The following is an 18,839-nucleotide window of genomic DNA, read 5'->3' on the forward strand; positions in this document are numbered from 1 at the left end:
AAAAGCTAAAGGAGTTCATCACCACCAAACCAGTATTATATGACATGCTGAAAGGTATCCTTTAAGAAGAGGAAGAAGAAGAAAAAGGTAAAGATACAAATTATGAACAACAAATACGCATCTATCAACAAGTGCATCTAAGAATCAAGTGAATAAATAATCTTATGAACAGAATGAACTGGTGATTGTAATAGAATCAGGGTCATAGAAAGAGAATGGACTGACTATTCTTGGGGGGGAAAGGGGTGTGGGAGATGCGGGAAGAGACTGGACAAAAATCGTGCACCTATGGATGAGGACAGTGGGTGGGGAGTGAGGGCGGAGGGTGGGGTGGGAACTGGGAGGAGGGGAGTTATGGGGGGAAAAAAGAGGAACAAATGTAATAATCTGAACAATAAAGATTTAATAAAAAAAAAGAAAATGGGAATTGTTGCACTTATTTCTAATTAAGAAGAACCCTAGGACATGTGTCAATGGAATGTATAATAGTCTATACACCTGAATGTGAATTTGTATAAAGAATGCTGTAATTTTATTAAATCCTATCAAATTTTATTTTTAGATTTGCCTTTTTATGTCCTATTAATATTTATTTAGTAGTAAAAAGTAGATTAGTATAGCAGCATGTTAAAATGTCTACCTTCTTATTGCAAGGTTATGAAGGTTAAAAGCATAAAACAATGTCTGGCATGTAGTACATTCTGTAAGTGTTTGGGATTTTTGTTTTGTTCTTTACACAGCATACCTTATTAATGAAGAGTGTAGACTGGAGCCAGAGTACTTATTCAGATTCCACCTCTGCTACTTTCTAGTTGTGTGACTTGGGGCAAGTTACTTAATTTCTCTGTGCTTCAGTTTCTTATCTGTTTATATGGGGTGAGACTATATATAAAGTATATAACTTGTTTAATATAATGCCTGACACAAAAATGCTGTGTGTTTGCAGTCATTATATGCAAACTCATAGAAGTTTGCATTTTAATCTATATTCAAGCCTGTTGTAAAAATTGATACATTTATTAATGATATAATGTCATGGCACAATTATAAACATAGTTATGTGGTTCTTCATTATATTTTTAGTGTAAACTTTTAAAATGACATTACAGGAATGAACAATGCCTGTAAAAAGATTATTTACGAGCAATATTCCAAAATGACATTTGTCTGCTTTTCAGATTTGTTTGCTAACTTAGGCAAAATTGGAAGCTCTACCTTTATTTCTCTTTTTAAGTGAAAGAAAAAACTTGGGCCAGAGGAAAGTATATATTGTCTTGGTTCTGTATATTGCTGCATTTTTTTAGTACTGTTATTTCTTTTAGACCTGTAATCATTGAGCATTCTGGTTTTTAGCAGAAACTACCTGATTAGGTTGCATAGTAAACCTAACACTAAATCTCGACCTCAGTAACTAGCGTGTATTGAATATCAGGTCATTGGAATATTTATGAGTCTATTATATAATTTACCAATTTCTATAAAAAGCCCACACACAGCATAAACTCCTTAATGGAATTAATGACAGCTTTGGTCGTCCAGGAGTAGAATGTTATTGCCAGCATGACAGTGGAGCTGCAGTCATCCAGCTCCAGTTCCTGATTAATGAGGTTAGTGAGTTGCTTTAATCTCTCTTACTTATGTACAAAATAGGGCCACATCTCGTCTTTCAGATTTCTTCATTGATATTGACATATGTGAACAAAAACTAATTTCTTATAGGTTAGAGATAATAGTAATTCACTGTAAGACAGGGGTGGGGAACCTTTTTTCTGCCAACGGCCATTTGGATATGTATAACATCATTCACATGCCATACAAAATTATCAACTTAAAAATTAGCCTTCTATATTTGGTCAAACATTTAATTAACTCACCCTAACGCTTTGGGAGTGCCAGACCAAATGATTTCATGGGCCTTAATACAGCCTACAGGCCGGACGTCCTCCACTCCTGTGTTAAGGCATCTTTGTGGATAGTTACATAAATAATGTAAGATGTTTCTCAAAACAGTGTTGCAAATAGAATGGTATAAAGTAAATCATTTTGGTACAGGGTGCTGCATTTAAATTTTATTTTAGTGATGTTGAAAATTATAGAACATATAAAAATCTATATTGAAATATTTTTTAAAGATGGTAGCTTATTATAAATAACAAAATGTACTTCTTGAATGAGTTGTTTTACAATACAACCAGGAAACCAAAATACATTAGAAACTGGTATTGTCCAAAGTTCTTGTGTCACTTATTGGTTGAAGTAATTGGTGATATCTTTCTTTTTGATAGACTTTGAAGTTTAGAAGGAGCTAGAGAAACCAAACCCCATTTTATCAGCAGAGTAAACAATGTGTTTGCAGGTTTTAATGTTTGCTGGACTCTGAGAATAGATGTTTTTTGGAAGTAGGGACAGGCAGAAAAAGCTGGTCATAAGAGGAAGAAAGAGAAATTACTCCAGAAGGCTCTGCTATCTTTAGATAGAAGGATAATTTGTGAACATTATTTTTGCCCCTAAATTCTTAAATGTGTATGAGAGAAAAAAATTACTCAGTACCTCTGGCTTTTGATAAATGTTTTTGTTCATATCAGAGGATTTAAAAAGGCACGATGGGTGCAAAGATCTAAAGGTGACAATAGAAAACAGCAAAATTATGATCCAAATAATATGCAAATGTGTAGGTTTTTCAGGGTCAAAGGAAGCATGTTTTTGCTTGTTTGTCTTAAACTTCAGGGTTCTGCATAGATCAGCATTATAAAGTGTTTTAAATAATCAGAATATAGAAAGTTGTCGAACCCATATTCTTTTTGAGGACCCAGATTACTTTTTCTTTTTAAAAATTTTCTTATCTATAATAAAAGCATAATATGCTAATTAGACTGGATGTCCTTCCAGACAACCTTCGGACAAAGCTGGGTCTGCAAGGGAAGCCTGGGTCCTGGGTGCCAGAGGGCTGGAAGCTGGGGGAAGGAAGGCCTACTCTTGCACAGATTTCGTGCATCGGGCCTCTAGTTTTGAAATAATTAGACTGGTTTTGATTCAAAATAGAGAGGCTCTGTGCACCTCCCAGCTTCCCCCATAGTAACATTTTATATAACAGTGGTATAATATGAAGCCAAAAAGTGACATAAGAACAGTACTCTTAAGATTACAGAAGACCTTTAGATTTCATCATCAGTTTATCCATGCACTTGGGGTGTGTGTGTGTGTGTGTGTGTGTGTGTGTGTGTGTGGTTTCCTGCAGTTTTAACACACAAATAGACTCATGTAATGACCACTGTTGACAAGATACAGATCACTTCCACCACTGTAAAGGAATGTCCTCAGGTTCCTCCTTTATAATCACACTCCCTCTGCTCCTGCTCTCAGTCCCTTATTCCTGGCAACTTTTCACCTATTTTCCACCTTTACACTTGTGTTAAGATTATTTGATTATTTTTTAAAGCAGTACGTGAGCCAATCAAAATAACATTGCAACTTGATTACCTATACACATAAATTTTAGAAATCTTAAGTAGTTTATGCTATCATTATTCATATTAAAAGATTCTTTTCTCATCAATAGGATTTATCACAGTTCTGTGATATGACTATTTTGTTTTAGATTATATGCTTAAATGCTATCTTTAAGTACTTAAAATGACATTGTTTTAAAAAATACTTAGTAAAACATGAATATTTAATGAGTATGGCTATGGAAATCTGACAGTTGGGAGTAGCTATTTGCTTTCAGTTTGGAAAAATTATAGATAAAGGAGCCACAATAGGAGGAGGTCAGCTGTTATTGCCATTTTGACTCTACATCTTCCCTTCTTCCTTGAGATTTTAAGATGGGACTAACATCTTGAGAAAGAAGATGACATAGTCTTAAACTACAGTGGAAATAAGAATGAAGAATACAAATATTTGATACTTTGCATCCTTTGAGTTTTTCTGCTTCATAGTGATATAGATAAGGGGATGCTTTCTGGTGAAAGTGAGAGTATGTAGACTTTATGTATTTCTGCTTTCCAATAGTCATTGTAGCACTAGGAGTTACACAACTGAGTAGCCCTCTTAAATTCCAAATGTGGAAAAGGATTTGGAGAGATCACTTATGTAAAGTTTGTCTTCAGAGCTATTATAATTTTCTTAGATAAATGAGAAACTCTTCTTATTTTAAGAAGGAGATTTTAAGATTTCTCATAATAATCTGAAGGATTGGAATTACAAATCTTTTTTGAAATTAATATAAATTCTTCATGTTGCATCTTTTGCCTTATTCTCTCAATGTAGAAGAGTATCTTACTCTTTTGAGAAAAAACATATGTCTTAATTAATCAGTCTTAGTCTAGAGACTTAAGTCTATTTACACATCAGAATCACTTCTGGAAATTTTTAAGAAAACTACACCTGCATAGGTACTTGCTCTAAAAATTCTGATTTGTCAGATCTGGGATGAGACTGAGTGCCCTGCATGATCTTCATATAATGCCATCGAATTTTTTCTCCATACTTAATAGTATTTAATAGTATTAGATGTTTCAACTTTCTAAATTAGTTCGTTTTTTTCAACCCTTTGGACATTGAAATTACAGTGTGCTGAATGCAATCTTTATTTTCCTTATTCTAGTAGTAGAATTATGATCTAGGCATAGCACATTTATAGGATTTGTCTTAAGCCAAATAAAACTGGAAGGTTACCTCATATCATATTTTGCTCTTTTAGTTAAGGAGATATGTATAGTATTGACCAAGTAACTTATATGTAGTCTGGCCTCTAATTTTACATAGCTAGTAATGAACCATAATATCCAAATAGATCCTATTATATTTTTAGTTTAAGATACTAAGTTATACTTTATTGAAGAAGTTAAAACTTCTTTTACACATATTGTGTGCATAAGTACACAACACACAGTTTTGCATCTGTTGTTTAGAATTTGGGTGGGGCAAATGTTTGTCAGAACTAAATCTATTTGCAGAAAGTTTAGAAATTTGGGAAGGATATTTTTTGGCAGCTCCTTAGTACCTTTAATATTTGTAAATTGTGTTCTATATAAAATATATTACACTTTATTTTTAAGGGAGCTCTTGTGAGTGCCTTGGCTGATGATACCTTACATTTATGGAATTTACGTCAAAAGAGACCTGCCATACTCCATTCACTTAAATTTTGTAGAGAAAGGTAAGAATCTCTGTTTTCCTTTATATAGGATATTTGCTATTTTCTTTGAATTTTATTCTTTGATTTTATTTTTCTGTGATGGACTTTACGCACAATCTAAAAAATAATTAAAAACTTCAGAGGATATCCAGTGAAAACAAGTTTTTTTTTCCCTTTTCAGACCCATCTTCCTCTCCAGAGGCAACCACACACATTTCTTTTGGGTCCTTTTAGAAATCCTGGCAGTCTGTGTATATAAGCTGAGATCTCTGTGCAGCTTCTGTTTTTGCATAAGAGGGAAGACATTGTATATACTTTCTGTAACTTTATCTGATAGATTGTTTCATATTGGCACATTTAAATCTCCCTTAGTCATTTCGTAACTGCATGATACTCCATTGTATGGAAGTACCATAAGTTATTCAGTCAATCTTTGTTATTAGTGGATTTATATCATTTTCTGTCTGCTATTCATTTTGCTGTGTTGTAATATTGTTACATGTAAGTATTTATCCACATATATGAATATATCTATGAGATACGTGTAGAGTAGAACAACTTGATCACAGAAATCTCTCATATGACTTGTGTGTTTGTGCTTTGACTAGAATGTAGCTTATTATGCCAATTGCCAGGTTTATCTCTCTCTTTTTTTTAAGGTTTATCTCTTATTAGGGATTTATTTGTTATACAATTTAAACCATAAGAAATAATTTGCCAGTAGTAGTAGCTACATCATCTCAATCCTCTGCAACCTTGGAGGCATGGCCTTTACTGCCCCATCCCCTGTTATAGATTGAATTGTGTCCCCCAAAAGATGTATTGAATTCTGAACCTCCAGTACTTGTGAATGGAATCTTACTTGGAAATAGGGTCTTTGTGGGTATAAGCAAGTTAATATGAAGTTATTAAGGTGGGCCTTATCTAATATGAGTGTTGGCCTTATAAGAAGAGGAGAAGAGAGATAGACACACAGGGAGAACACTGCAGCATGACAGGGATAGGGTTGAAGTGATGCATCTACAAGCCAAGGCAATACCAGAAGCTAGGAGAGAAGCATGGAACACATTCTATCTCAGCCTTCAAAGCAAGCATGGCCTGCTGACATCTTGATTTCTGGTGGCTAGCCTCTGGAACTCGAAGAGAACAAATTTCTATTGTTTTAAGCCACTTAATTTGTGGTAATTTGATATAGCATCCCTAGGAAACTAATATGATCTCCTTCCTTTTTGCTTGATATTGGGGAACCTTGTTATTATGCACTTTGGGTTTATATCTGTAAAGAAGAGGTTGGTTGTTTATGTCGAAATTTAGAGTTTGGCAAGCAAATTCTTTCTGGTAATTGCCTTATTAGATCATGTTTCATTTGGCTACTACTTTATTTTTCCCTTTAAAGGAAGTTTATTTGGGAGGAAGTCATGGGTTTATAAGCAACTACAACTATCTGCTAGTCTTTTTTCCGTTACCTTGAGTTAGAATGTTAAATTTTTGCATAACAGTTTTTAAATAACAATATATGAAGCATTTGAAGGCTGAAGACTTAATTATATATGTGGGCTTTCTCATTTAAATCCCACTACTATTCTCTAATAATTATATCTCTTAATTATGTAATTCCTTATTGATTATAAAGCACTTTCACATAAATTATTTATTCTCAGAGGTCCAGAAAAATTTCTTTGTGCAGTTTCAGAGAATATAATTTTTTCACCATAAATATGTTAGACACCTGAACATCTGAGTCTATATTGAAATTAATATACTCATTTTAAAGATAAATATTTTTCCTTTATTCTAACCCTGATTTACAGTTCATTTATAGTACTCTGATTCACAGCTCTTTTATTTGATAATAGATATAACTATTTTATTATATAATAAAATGAGCATGCAAGCACCATGAACTTATGATTAGGAAAATAGAGTATTACATGGAATACATTAGTAATCAAAATTACATCCTAATTAATGAAGCATTAATGTCCAAAGTCCTCTTAAGAACAAAACTGTTTGGCAAGTGGAGCACTTCATTCAGATACCTACACAGCAGTGGGAGAGTTGGTGCCTACTAGTATAAGGCACTTCAGGAACTGACTGCTTCCCTGGCATCAGATTTTCTAAGTAGCATAAATAAGTTAATGTAGGAACAGAAACTAATTTATTCCATTATACTCTCATTATAATACTACCTAAATATTGTACTTTGCATATGTATGAAGCTTATAATTTGCACAGTGCACATGAATAGAGCATAGCTGTAAAAGAGTATTTGGCTAGATACCAACCCTTAGAAAATGTATACAGGTCTTCCCAAGATTTTGAATTAATTCACTGCACATACTTCTGTGCAAGAAAAAAATTAATCATAATATTGAAACAAATCAAAGACCTAGAATTACAGTTTTTGTGCTAATTGAGTCACATCAGCAAAATATTTTTCTTTGAAAGCAACGTAATGACAAGTGTACAAGCATTAGACATGAGAGCAATTTGGTGGGATGAGATTCAAGTCTGGAGCACAGGAATGGAATGGTTTCCAGGCCTGGTAGGAAGGTAGATAGAGGGATCTATTTCTCTGGACCTAATTCTAATCTACAAAAATAATTTGTTGGTGATATGGAAATGATGAGTCACCTTGGGTATTCTAGGTATAGAGAACCACGCACCGAGACAAAATTTAGGAAGAAAAAAAATCTGTGTTTGAGGAAAGACAATTGTGATTTGATGACCTTGATTCTGTAAAAGGAAAGATGGTTAGGAAATGTTCGATAACTTCCTAGAAAAAAATTATATATAACAACTAAGCAATTCTGGCAAGGAAATTGGGAGAGACATTGAAAGAGATTAGTCTGGTTGCACAAGGGCCTTAAAATGTACTCGGGTATAAAAGGGTTATATGGAAGGAGGGGTTATATAATCAAAGGTGAATATAAGAGCAATTTAGCTCTGTCTATCAACAGGAGCTAAGTCTTGTGAAAAACACTAAAGACAAAGTAATGAATGGAAACACTTTGTTTTGGGTAGGAAAACTAAGTAGATTAATTTTAAATAGAGGTAGGGCATACAGGGGTGGACAGAAGTAAGTTTAGAATTGTAATACAAATAAATCATATAATAATTAATGATAATACAAGAATAAACTGTTGCATGTACACACAACTGTAAGCCTACTTTTGCCCACTCCTGTATTTTGTTCCTGTAAGTATTAATGCAATGCTGGCTCAGGCAAATTATGTCTTAGACTGCTGAAAGGACTATAAAATCATTGGTTGGCTTAGGAGGAATATAGAATGGAAGCAGTGCTTCACATTTGGAAATGAAAAGGTAAATTAAGTTCAGTTCACCAAATATGAGATACCTTCTGTGTACCAGGGATTATGATAGGGGTTGAAATAACAAAGATGAATAAAATGCTTGAATAATTTATGTTAAAGCAAAGACCCAGACATATAGTAACTATAAACAATATGGATGGATGCCATTTTAGAAGTTTATGTTAAAAACACATGATAGAATAATTAACCCCATCTTTTTCAACTTTTTATTTTTTAATATCCTGGCTTCTTTTAAAAGAAGACAATAGTCATCAGGAAAATGCAAACTACTAGATACACTCACATCCATCAGAATGGCAAAAATGTTGGCTTGAATGTGACACCACTGTAACTTTTCATAACCTACTAGTGGAAGTTTTAAGCATTACAATCACTTTGGAAAAATTTTTGGTAGCGTTTACATATATCATTATAACTCAACACATCTATTCCTAACTATGTATGTGTGGTAGGCAGAATTCTAAAATGGGTCCCAAAATTTCTGCTTCTGGTTATTCAAACAAACACTAGTCTAAAGACATTTTGTAGATTAATTGAGGTCTGTATTAGTTGACTTTACGATTAGGAGATTGTCCTTAGTGGGCCTGACTTAATCAATTATGCCTTTAAAAGGTCCTGCTCTCTTCATGACAAAGATTCAGAGCATGAGAGAGATTCATAGCAAGGGAAATTCAGTCTTACAATCTCAAGAAACTGAATTTGATTAGAAGCCTGGGTAAGTTTGAGAGCTGTTCTTCCCCAGATCTTCAAGGCTGGTTAATAACCTGGATTTCAGCCTTTTAAGACCCTGAGTAGAGAACCCAGTCATGCAGTGCTTGAACTTCTGACCTACAGAAACTGAGATTGAAAAGGGGGTGTTGTCCTAAGCTATTAAGTTAGTGGTAATTGTTACTCAGCAGTAAAAATCTAATACAGATTTTGGTACCCAGAAGTGGGATGCTGCTGTATGGAATACCTGAAAATGTGGAAATCTCTGCAACCAGGTCATGGCTGGAGGTTGGAAGAATTTTTGAGGAGCATTACAGAAAAGCCTAAATTGCCCTAAATTTGAACAAGTGTTTGTAGAACACTTGACATGGAGATTGCTGCCAGTGAGAGCTCAGAGGGAGAAGGAACATGTTTTTGGAAACTGGAGGAATTGGTTCCTTGTTATGTAGTGGCAGAAAGTTTATTAGAAGTATTTCCTGCACAATATGTAAGTGAATAACATATTGAGATTTCCAAAGAGAGGGTTGAAGGTACAATCTGAATTTTTTTTTTACTTTATAATAAAACTAGAGGCCCGGTGCATGAAATTCATGCACAGGGCCGGGGGAGGGGTGGTTGTCCTCAGCCCGGCCTGCACCCTTTACAATTTGGGACCCTTTGGGGAATGTCCATCTGTCGGTTTAGGCCCGATCCCACAATCCGGGACTACTAGTTCCTAGCTGCTCGCCTGCCTGCCTACCTGATCGCCCCTAACTGCTTCTGCCTGCCAGCCTGATTGCCCCCTAACCGCTCCCCTGCCGGCCCGATCACCCCTAACTGCCCTCCCCTGCTGGCCCGACCACCCCAAACTGCCCTCCCCTGCTGGTGTGGTTGCCCCCAACTGCCCTCCCTTGCTGGCTTGATTGCTCCCAACTGCCCACCCCTTCAGGCCTGGTCGCCCCCAACTGCCCTCCCCTGCCAGCCTGGTCACACCCAACTGCCCTCCCCTGCAGGCCTGATCGCCCCTAACTGCCCTCCCCTTCAGGCCTGGTCGCTCACAAGTGCCCTCCCCTGCTGGCCTGTTTTCCCCCAACTGCCCTCCCCTGCCGGCCTGATCGCCCACAAATGCCCTCCCCTGCCGGCCATCTTGTGGTGGCCATCTTGTGGCGGCGTCACACGTGACGCCACCTATGCTTTTATTATATAGGAATATAGGATGCTAAAAGAGAAAAAATTGAGGGAAGAATTATTAAAGGATCCAAGACTTTTGATAATTTAGGAAATTATCACCCTGATATATCTGGCTAAAAGATTGCTTCGGAAAATGTGGCATAGAGAAAAACATGAGGGTGTGGCTGTACAGTGTTTTACTAAAAATCTAAAGACCAAAAGGTCAGAGTGTTTAGTCACACAAAAGGACTCTTTTAAGAGGTTATGTGTGTGCCTCCACAGATCCACTCAACCAAACCAGAGAGCCTCTAGGAAGCTTAAGAATATCAACCTTCAGGTCTCTCAATAGGAGCCAACATACAGAAGAAATTGTCTCAGAAAGATTTGTGGGTGTGATTTTTGTCTAATATAGTAAAACCCAGTGAAATTTAAGACTCACAAGTTTCTTCAGAAAATTTTATAGCAGAAACATTGCTAGCTAGGGTTGAAAGAGCCAGAGAGAGAACAAAATGAAAGGAGGCTGTCCCCTGCCGGCCTGATCGCCCACAAATGCCCTCCCCTGCCGGCCATCTTGTGGTGGCCATCTTGTGGCGGCGTCACACGTGACGCCACCTATGCTTTTATTATATAGGAATATAGGATGCTAAAAGAGAAAAAATTGAGGGAAGAATTATTAAAGGATCCAAGACTTTTGATAATTTAGGAAATTATCACCCTGATATATCTGGCTAAAAGATTGCTTCGGAAAATGTGGCATAGAGAAAAACATGAGGGTGTGGCTGTACAGTGTTTTACTAAAAATCTAAAGACCAAAAGGTCAGAGTGTTTAGTCACACAAAAGGACTCTTTTAAGAGGTTATGTGTGTGCCTCCACAGATCCACTCAACCAAACCAGAGAGCCTCTAGGAAGCTTAAGAATATCAACCTTCAGGTCTCTCAATAGGAGCCAACATACAGAAGAAATTGTCTCAGAAAGATTTGTGGGTGTGATTTTTGTCTAATATAGTAAAACCCAGTGAAATTTAAGACTCACAAGTTTCTTCAGAAAATTTTATAGCAGAAACATTGCTAGCTAGGGTTGAAAGAGCCAGAGAGAGAACAAAATGAAAGGAGGCTGCTGCCAGGCGCAGGCTGATAAAAGTCCTCAGCTGCAAACAAATGCTGCCTTTTATGAAAAAGGAAGGATGATTAAGAGCATGGAGCTGAGAGCCACACAGGACTATTCCCAGGTCTTGAAACCTAATTAAGAAAAATCCAACATTTCCCAATTTGATTTCAAAACCGTTATGGACCAGTGACTTCTTTTTACCTTCCACCTTTCACCATTTTGAACAGGAATTTCCCTTCTCTGTCCGTTATGAGTCTTTACCCCAGTAATCACCAGGAAACCAACAATCTGTTTCCTGTTACAACAGATAAGTTTGCATTTTCTATTGCATATAAATAATATGTAAATGGAATCATACAACACATCCTTGTATTTCTGGCTTTTTTAAATCATCCTAAGAATTTGGAAATTCATCAATGTTGTTGCATGTACCAGTAGTGTGTTTTTTTTGTTGTTGTTTTGTTTTTTTACCTGTGAATAGTATTCTAAGTATATAACACAGTTTGTTCACCCATTTGCTTGTTGATGGACATGGACATTTGGGATTGTTTCCAGTTTTTGGCTATTACAAAGCTGCCATAAATATTTTTATGTCTTGTTATAGGCATATGCTTTCCTTTCTTTAAGTAAAGACATAGGAATGGAGTGGGCTGATCATATTGTGGATGTATGTTTAATTTTTTAAGAAACTTCCAGTGACTATAGTTAATAATACTGTATTGCATATATGAAAGTTGCTAAGAGAATAAATCTTCAAAGTACTCATCCCAAGAAAATATCTAACTGCATGTGTGGTGATGATGTTAGCTAGACTTATTGTGGTGATCATTTCACAATATACACATACATAGAATCATTATGTTGTACATTTAAAACTAATATAATGTTATATGGAAATTATATCAATTAAAAAATAAACTGTCTAAATTTATATCTCAAAAATATTCAGTGTTTATGAGATGCTAGCCCCATATTCAGTAATATATAAAATATGGATTATGTACCGTTCTAAAATCTAGAAAGTTCTGAATTCTGAAACCTAAATAGTTCTAAAGTTTTCAGAATGGCACTGTGAACTTTCTACTTTGCAAGGTAATAAGGTACTATAAAATTATTTTTCGAGTCAGTAGGCATTTCTGTGCTCTGTTAAATATACATAAATCCTTTAGAAAAATGGCTTTATCTTATAAAACATCCAATAGAAAATAGTTAACCTTAAGTATTTATTTAAATGAGCATTACCTATAGAAAATAGTGAGACCATGAGTTGCACGTACATTTATTTGATAAATGTTTTCACCTAGAAAATTCTCAGGAATAGAAATTGTGTGTTAATGGGAACAGCAAAGCTTCTGTATGCTATATCTTGCCTAATACCTAGTCTGAGTATTAACAGTCTAGCAGTCATTATTATCAGTGTGTTATTCTAAGTGCTATTTCATCGACATTTAAATAGTCTATTTTGAGAGACACAATTAGAATCTGAAAAGATGAGGATTATATGTTTTCATAACATACTACCTTTTTTTTTTAAAGTACTACTAAAAAGACAAGATATTTTCCATTCTTTGCCTTGAAATCAAATGAGCTGATATAGAATATGTTTGAAATTGTTGGGATAATGGTAAAATTTAATACATGCATGTAAATTATTATAATTTGTCAATGAAGTCCTATCATATAATCAGGACATAGGGGTGATTGTTAGTTATATTCCAATAGCATTGTCTCAGCCTGAGTACAGAGGATCTCTGCCCTTCCAGGGGCTTACAAATTAGTGAAGAGAGTAGACCCTGTCTTACAAGGCAAGCCTGATAGACAAGTGGAAATACTGGGATATCAATTTGAGTGAAGGTGGTATTTGAACTGAAGAAGAACATGGGAAGACCATTTTGCACAGATCCTGAGAGATACTAGTGTTTAATAACTCCTGAGGAATATAGTAGTACCTGGGGGTGATGTGGGTATTCTACTCATAGTTTGTTGCTTAAAGGTTAAATCTGGATGTGCCTAAAGTAACACAGTTAGTGGATGATGTGAAACAAATTTGAAACATATAGTTGGCCCTATGTATCCATAGGTTCTGTATCCACAGGTTTTACATCTGCAGATTCAGCCAACTGCAGATCTAAAATATTTGGGAAAGAAAAAGGCCTACAATGGTTGTTGCATCAGTACTGAACATGTACAGACTTTTTTTCTTGTTATTCTCTAAACAATACGGTATAATAGCCATTTACATAGCATTTACATTGTTAAGTATTATAAGTAATCTAGAGATGATTTAAAATATACAAGATAATTTGTGTAGGTTATACACAAATGTGCCATTTTATATAAGGTCAACCATGGATTTTGGTATCCTCAGGGAATTGGTTGCAGGATCCCTCAAGGATACTGAAGGATAACTGCTCTAACTTCAAACTTGTCTTCTTTCTATCATGCCATGCTGTCTATTTACTGTAAGGCCTTTGAATAAGCGTAAGTTTAATTAGCATAATTAAATATTAATCATAATGAGTAGATAAGTTTGATGGCTTATAATATAATTAAATATTCACAATGGTTGTATATCATTTTTTGCTTTTCGTAAGTTACATATATCATGATTAACTCTTTAATACAATTAATAAAATATACCAGGCATCTTTAAAAATTTCTTTAAATATATGTTCTCTTGCAGGGTTACATTTTGCCATTTGCCTTTCCAGAGTAAATGGCTCTATGTGGGCACTGAACGAGGTAACATACATATTGTCAATGTGGAGTCCTTCACACTCTCAGGCTACGTCATTATGTGGAATAAAGCCATTGAACTGTGAGTTTGAGCAAATCTTATATATCTAAAAGTATCAGTACCATAGCTGATATTTTATAATAGCTAGTCATTAAATTCATATTGAATTAAATATCTGTCAGACATTCTTGATATTAAATATAGATTAGTCTTTTGTAAGTATTGTCCTGTTGGTACTTTGTACATTTAAATACTTTATATATAGGGGTGGGCAAAAGTAGGGTTATAGTTGTGAGTATATGAAACAAATATTATTTCCTTTTATTATTATTTATCAATTATTGTATTATTTTCCATACAAACAACTATAGATATATATACACACTTATTATATATGCATGTGTTCACATATGTATAAACTGTAGCACAAGTTTAATAAAAAATTATTCTTATTAGGTGAAAACAGTCTTCTTTTTATCTTTTTTCTTTCATCACCATTTATCTCCTCTGCCCTCCTGCATCTCTACCCACCCCACCCCCACAATCATGTCCACATCCATGTCCATGAGTGCTCTATTTTTTTAATCTTGTAATTCTTTTTATTTTATATGCTTGTCATACCTCACTAAATTGATTTTATGACTCACTAATGTGTTGCCACAGATGTTTGTAAAACACTGATCTAAACTACTACTTGTTATCTATACTAATAAAAGCCTAGGTGGTCCTCGAGCCCTCGTGCGTGACGTTGTCACAAGATGGCCGCCACAAAGATGGCTGCACGCACAGCGGAGGCAGGGCCCAGTGGCCGCTCCGTGTGGTGAGGCCTGGGGGTCCCAATGACTCCGCGCGGCGCGGAGGAGGCCGGTCCCGGCATCTCCGCTGCCTTGTGCAGAGGAGGCGGGTCCCAGTGGAGGAGGTGGGTCGAGGCAGGAGAGGGCAGTTGTGGGCGATCAGGCCGGCAGGAGAGGACAGTTGGGGGCGATTAGAGCAGCAGGGGAGGGCAGTTGGGGGCGATTAGAGCAGCAGGGGAGGACAGTTGGGGGCGATTAGAGCAGCAGGGGAGGGCAGTTGGGGGCGATCAGGCCGGCAGGAGAGGACAGTTGGGGGTGATCGGGCCGGCAGGGGAGGACAGTTGTGGGTGATCGGGCTGGCAGGGGAGGACAGTTGTGGGCGAAATCAGGCTGGCAGGGGAGCAGTTAGGCATCAATCAGGCCAGTAGGGGAGCGGTTAGGGTGCAATCAGGCAGGCAGGCAGGCAGGCAAGCGGTTAGGAGCCAGCGGTCCTGGATTGTGAGAGGGATATCCCAGATTGGAGAGGGTACAGGCCGGGCTCAGGGACAACCCCCATCCTGTGCACAAATTTCGTGCACCGGGCCTCTAGTATTTTAAAAATTAGCAAATGTAGTCTAAATGTTTGCCATGTAACACTGCAAAATTAATTTGACAGTTTTCCTTAATTTTGATATAGTGATGATTGTTTTCATTTTACAATAGCAACAACAAAAACTGGATGAGCTAAAGGGCCTTAAGGATTTTAACTTTTAGTTCTAACTTTTCACTCTTGTCTTAGAATCTTATCTTTACATCTTATCTCTGTTTTTTTTTCTTACCTAATTTAGACATAAAAATTTATGAAAATCAGCAAGATTCATTTTCATTTTGTTTTGTTTTGTTTTTCTTTTTAAACAAATAGATCTAAATTTTTACACTCCACAACTTTATATCACTTTGACATGGTGATAAATTTGTGGCATCTCTTTTAACTAGTGTGTGTAGCTGTAATAGCGTATCAAGCCTGGTTTTCCTTCTTGTGGCAGGAACATTATTATCATACTAGAGGCCCTGTGCACAAAATTCATGCATGGGGTCCCTAGGCCTGGCCAGCAATCAGGGCCGATCAGAATCCCCGCCTCCCCGCCTCTCCACCTCCACACTTTCTTCTTTCCTCGCTGCCTGCACACCACCGCGCAGTTCTCTGTATCCCCACCTCCCCGCCTCCTACTTCCCTCGCCACTCGCGTACCCCCACCGCACAGTTCACCCTGCCTCCCTGCCTCCCCTCCTCCTCCTTCCCTCACCACTCGTGCCGCCACTGCACGGTCCTCCCCACCTCTCCACCTCCTCCTTTCCTTGCTCCTTCAGTGCCCCGCCACCGCTGCTGGTCACCCGCCATGTCCCGCGCTGCCCCCTGGTGGTCAGTGCATGTCATAGCGAGCAATCGAACTGGTCTCATGGTCGAACTCCCGAGGGTACACTTTGCATATTAGCCTTTTATATATATAAATACCAGTCCCTTGATGCAAGGTGTGGGTTTTCTTGGTCTGTTGTTTGAGTTGACCACAGCATCTGGTGGGTAGTTCTGGTGTAGGTGTCTGTGTGGTTTCACAAATGGCTCTCATGAAGTTGACTGGTCTTTCAACCCTGGAGTTTATGAATAGAGAAGTGCTTATTCATGCAGTATAGGCCTCAGTTCAGCTACATTTTTATCTGCATGACTTATTTTTTTCTGAGCAAGTATAGGTGGCATTACTTTTGTTGATTTTTTTTTTAAGATAATATAATTTTTCCTACTTTTTGTCTAACTATGGAACTGGATAAGATGCCCTAATTGGAGGCTAGATTTAAGTAAAATAAGATTGCAATATTTTAGATGCTGCTTTATTTAAAAATATTAACTCTGAGAATTCTACCATGAGAATAGATTTTCTGTGCTATAATACTAAATTGAAGATTCTTTTCTATACACAAAGTACTTATGTTTATCCAAATTAATTAATTGTAAATTTTGCTTACTTATATCAACTTAACAATCACTATGTTTTTTTATTTCTATTTCGATTCATGTTAAGAGCTAAATATCTGTTATTGATCACTTACTGAAACATTTATATCTTTTATAAATATATCTTTATTTTTCATTCATTATTCTTACTGTGATGAATATATAATTGTATTGAAAATTTTAGCTGACACAAAAAAATCTTATTAACTTTTTCTTTTTTAGGTCATCTAAGTCTCATCCAGGACCTATTGTCCATATAAGTGATAATCCAATGGATGAAGGAAAGGTAGAATTTTTTCTAAAACATATATTTATTAACCTAAATGTATGAATTTTGGTATTTTTTTAATATGCAAACTATTCAAGACACACCTTGCAAAGTTGAGGTTACTAACAAAGGTTATATCCCTTGTTTGTACATTATGAACAAAAAGTGAAAGAATTGGAATAATTTACAATTTTAAAGAACAACAACAAAAGAACCCTAAAACAAGTTAAGTTTAATAGAAGCAATTAAAGGTTAGTAACTTATTTTTGGCTCATTTAAAATATTTTCCCAGATTTTCTCATAATCCTCACAAAAACTGTTTTCTTTTGGTTTTGAATTCTTTTTAGCACTTTATTTATACAGTTTTTGTAGCAGTTACTATAAAATCACATGTTAGAGTTGTTTCTATATCTTATCTTCCCTAAATTTTTCTTTATAAATAGATTGTCTGTGGTTGATCTCTCCCCCTTCCCCACACCCTCCTCTACCTTCCCTCTGAGGTTTGATGGTCTGATCAATGATTCTCTGTCTCTGGTTCTCTTTTTGTCCATCAGTTTATGTTGTTCATTATATTCCACAAATGAGTAAGATCATGTGATATTTATATTTCTCCAACTGATTTATTTCGCTTAGCATAATGCTCTCCAGTTCCATCCATGCTGTTGGAAATGGTAGGAGTTCCTTTTTATAGCAGCGTAGTATTCCATTGTGTAGATGCACCACAGTTGTTTAATCTACTCATCTGCTGATGGGCACTTAGGCTGTTTCCAAATCTTAGCTATTGTAAATTGTGCTGCTATGATCATAGGGGTGCATATATCCTTTCTGATTGGTGTTTCTAGTTTCTTGGGATATATTCCTAGAAGTGGGATCATTGGGTCAAATGGGAGTTCCATTTTTAGTTTTTTGAGGAAACTCCATACTGTTTTCCACAGTGGCTGTACCAGTCTGCATTCCCACCAGCAGTGCACGAGGGTTCCTTTTTCTCCGCATCCTCACCAGCACTTGTTTGTTGATTTGTTGATGATAGTCATTCTGACAGGTGTGAGATGGTACCTCATAGTTTTGATTTGCATCTCTCGTATGATTCATGACTTTGAGCATATTTTCATATGTCTCTTGGTCTTCTTTAGAAAAGTATCCGTTGCCTATTTTTTGATTGGGTTGTTTATCTTCCTTTTGTTAAGTTGTGTATATTCCCTGTAATTGTTGGAGATTAAACCCTTATTGGAGATAACATTGGTAAATATGTTCTCCCATGCATTGGGCTTTCTTGTTGTTTTATTGATGGTTTCTTTTGCTGTGCAGAAGCTTTTTATTTTGATGTAGTCCCATTTGTTTATTTTCTCTTTAGTTTCCATTGCCTTAGGCCAGTGATGGCGAACCTATGACACGCGTGTCAGAGGTGACACGCGAACTCATTTTTTGGTTGATTTTTCTTTGTTAAATGGCATTTAAATATATAAAATAAATATCAAAAATATAAATCTTTGTTTTACTATGGTTGCAAATATCAAAAAATTTCTATATGTGACACGGCACCAGAGTTAAGTTAGGGTTTTTCAAAATGCTGACACGCCGAGCTCAAAAGGTTCACCATCACTGTCCTAG

General features: G+C 36.3%; 1 protein-coding gene across 7 annotated transcripts in view; it reads left to right on the top strand.

The window, feature by feature from the left end:
• Window positions 1–18,839, top strand: part of STXBP5 (syntaxin binding protein 5 (tomosyn)) — a 157,778-nt gene that overhangs the window by 29,503 nt on the left and 109,436 nt on the right. For 6 of the 7 annotated variants that reach the window (XM_014531295.1, XM_014531296.1, XM_014531298.1 and 3 more), the window contains exons 2-5: window positions 1,526–1,607; window positions 5,061–5,161; window positions 14,124–14,258; window positions 17,183–17,246. In XM_014531295.1, the coding sequence (XP_014386781.1) occupies window positions 14,236–14,258; window positions 17,183–17,246 (87 nt within the window). In that variant the 5' untranslated portion in view covers window positions 1,526–1,607; window positions 5,061–5,161; window positions 14,124–14,235. Of the gene's footprint in view, window positions 1–1,525; window positions 1,608–5,060; window positions 5,162–14,123; window positions 14,259–17,182; window positions 17,247–18,839 lie in introns of those variants that run through there. The other variant, XM_014531297.1, reaches the window with a different exon arrangement.

The sequence above is a fragment of the Myotis brandtii genome, unplaced genomic scaffold, assembly GCF_000412655.1.
Source record: "Myotis brandtii unplaced genomic scaffold, ASM41265v1 scaffold8, whole genome shotgun sequence".
Taxonomy (NCBI): domain Eukaryota; kingdom Metazoa; phylum Chordata; class Mammalia; order Chiroptera; family Vespertilionidae; genus Myotis; species Myotis brandtii.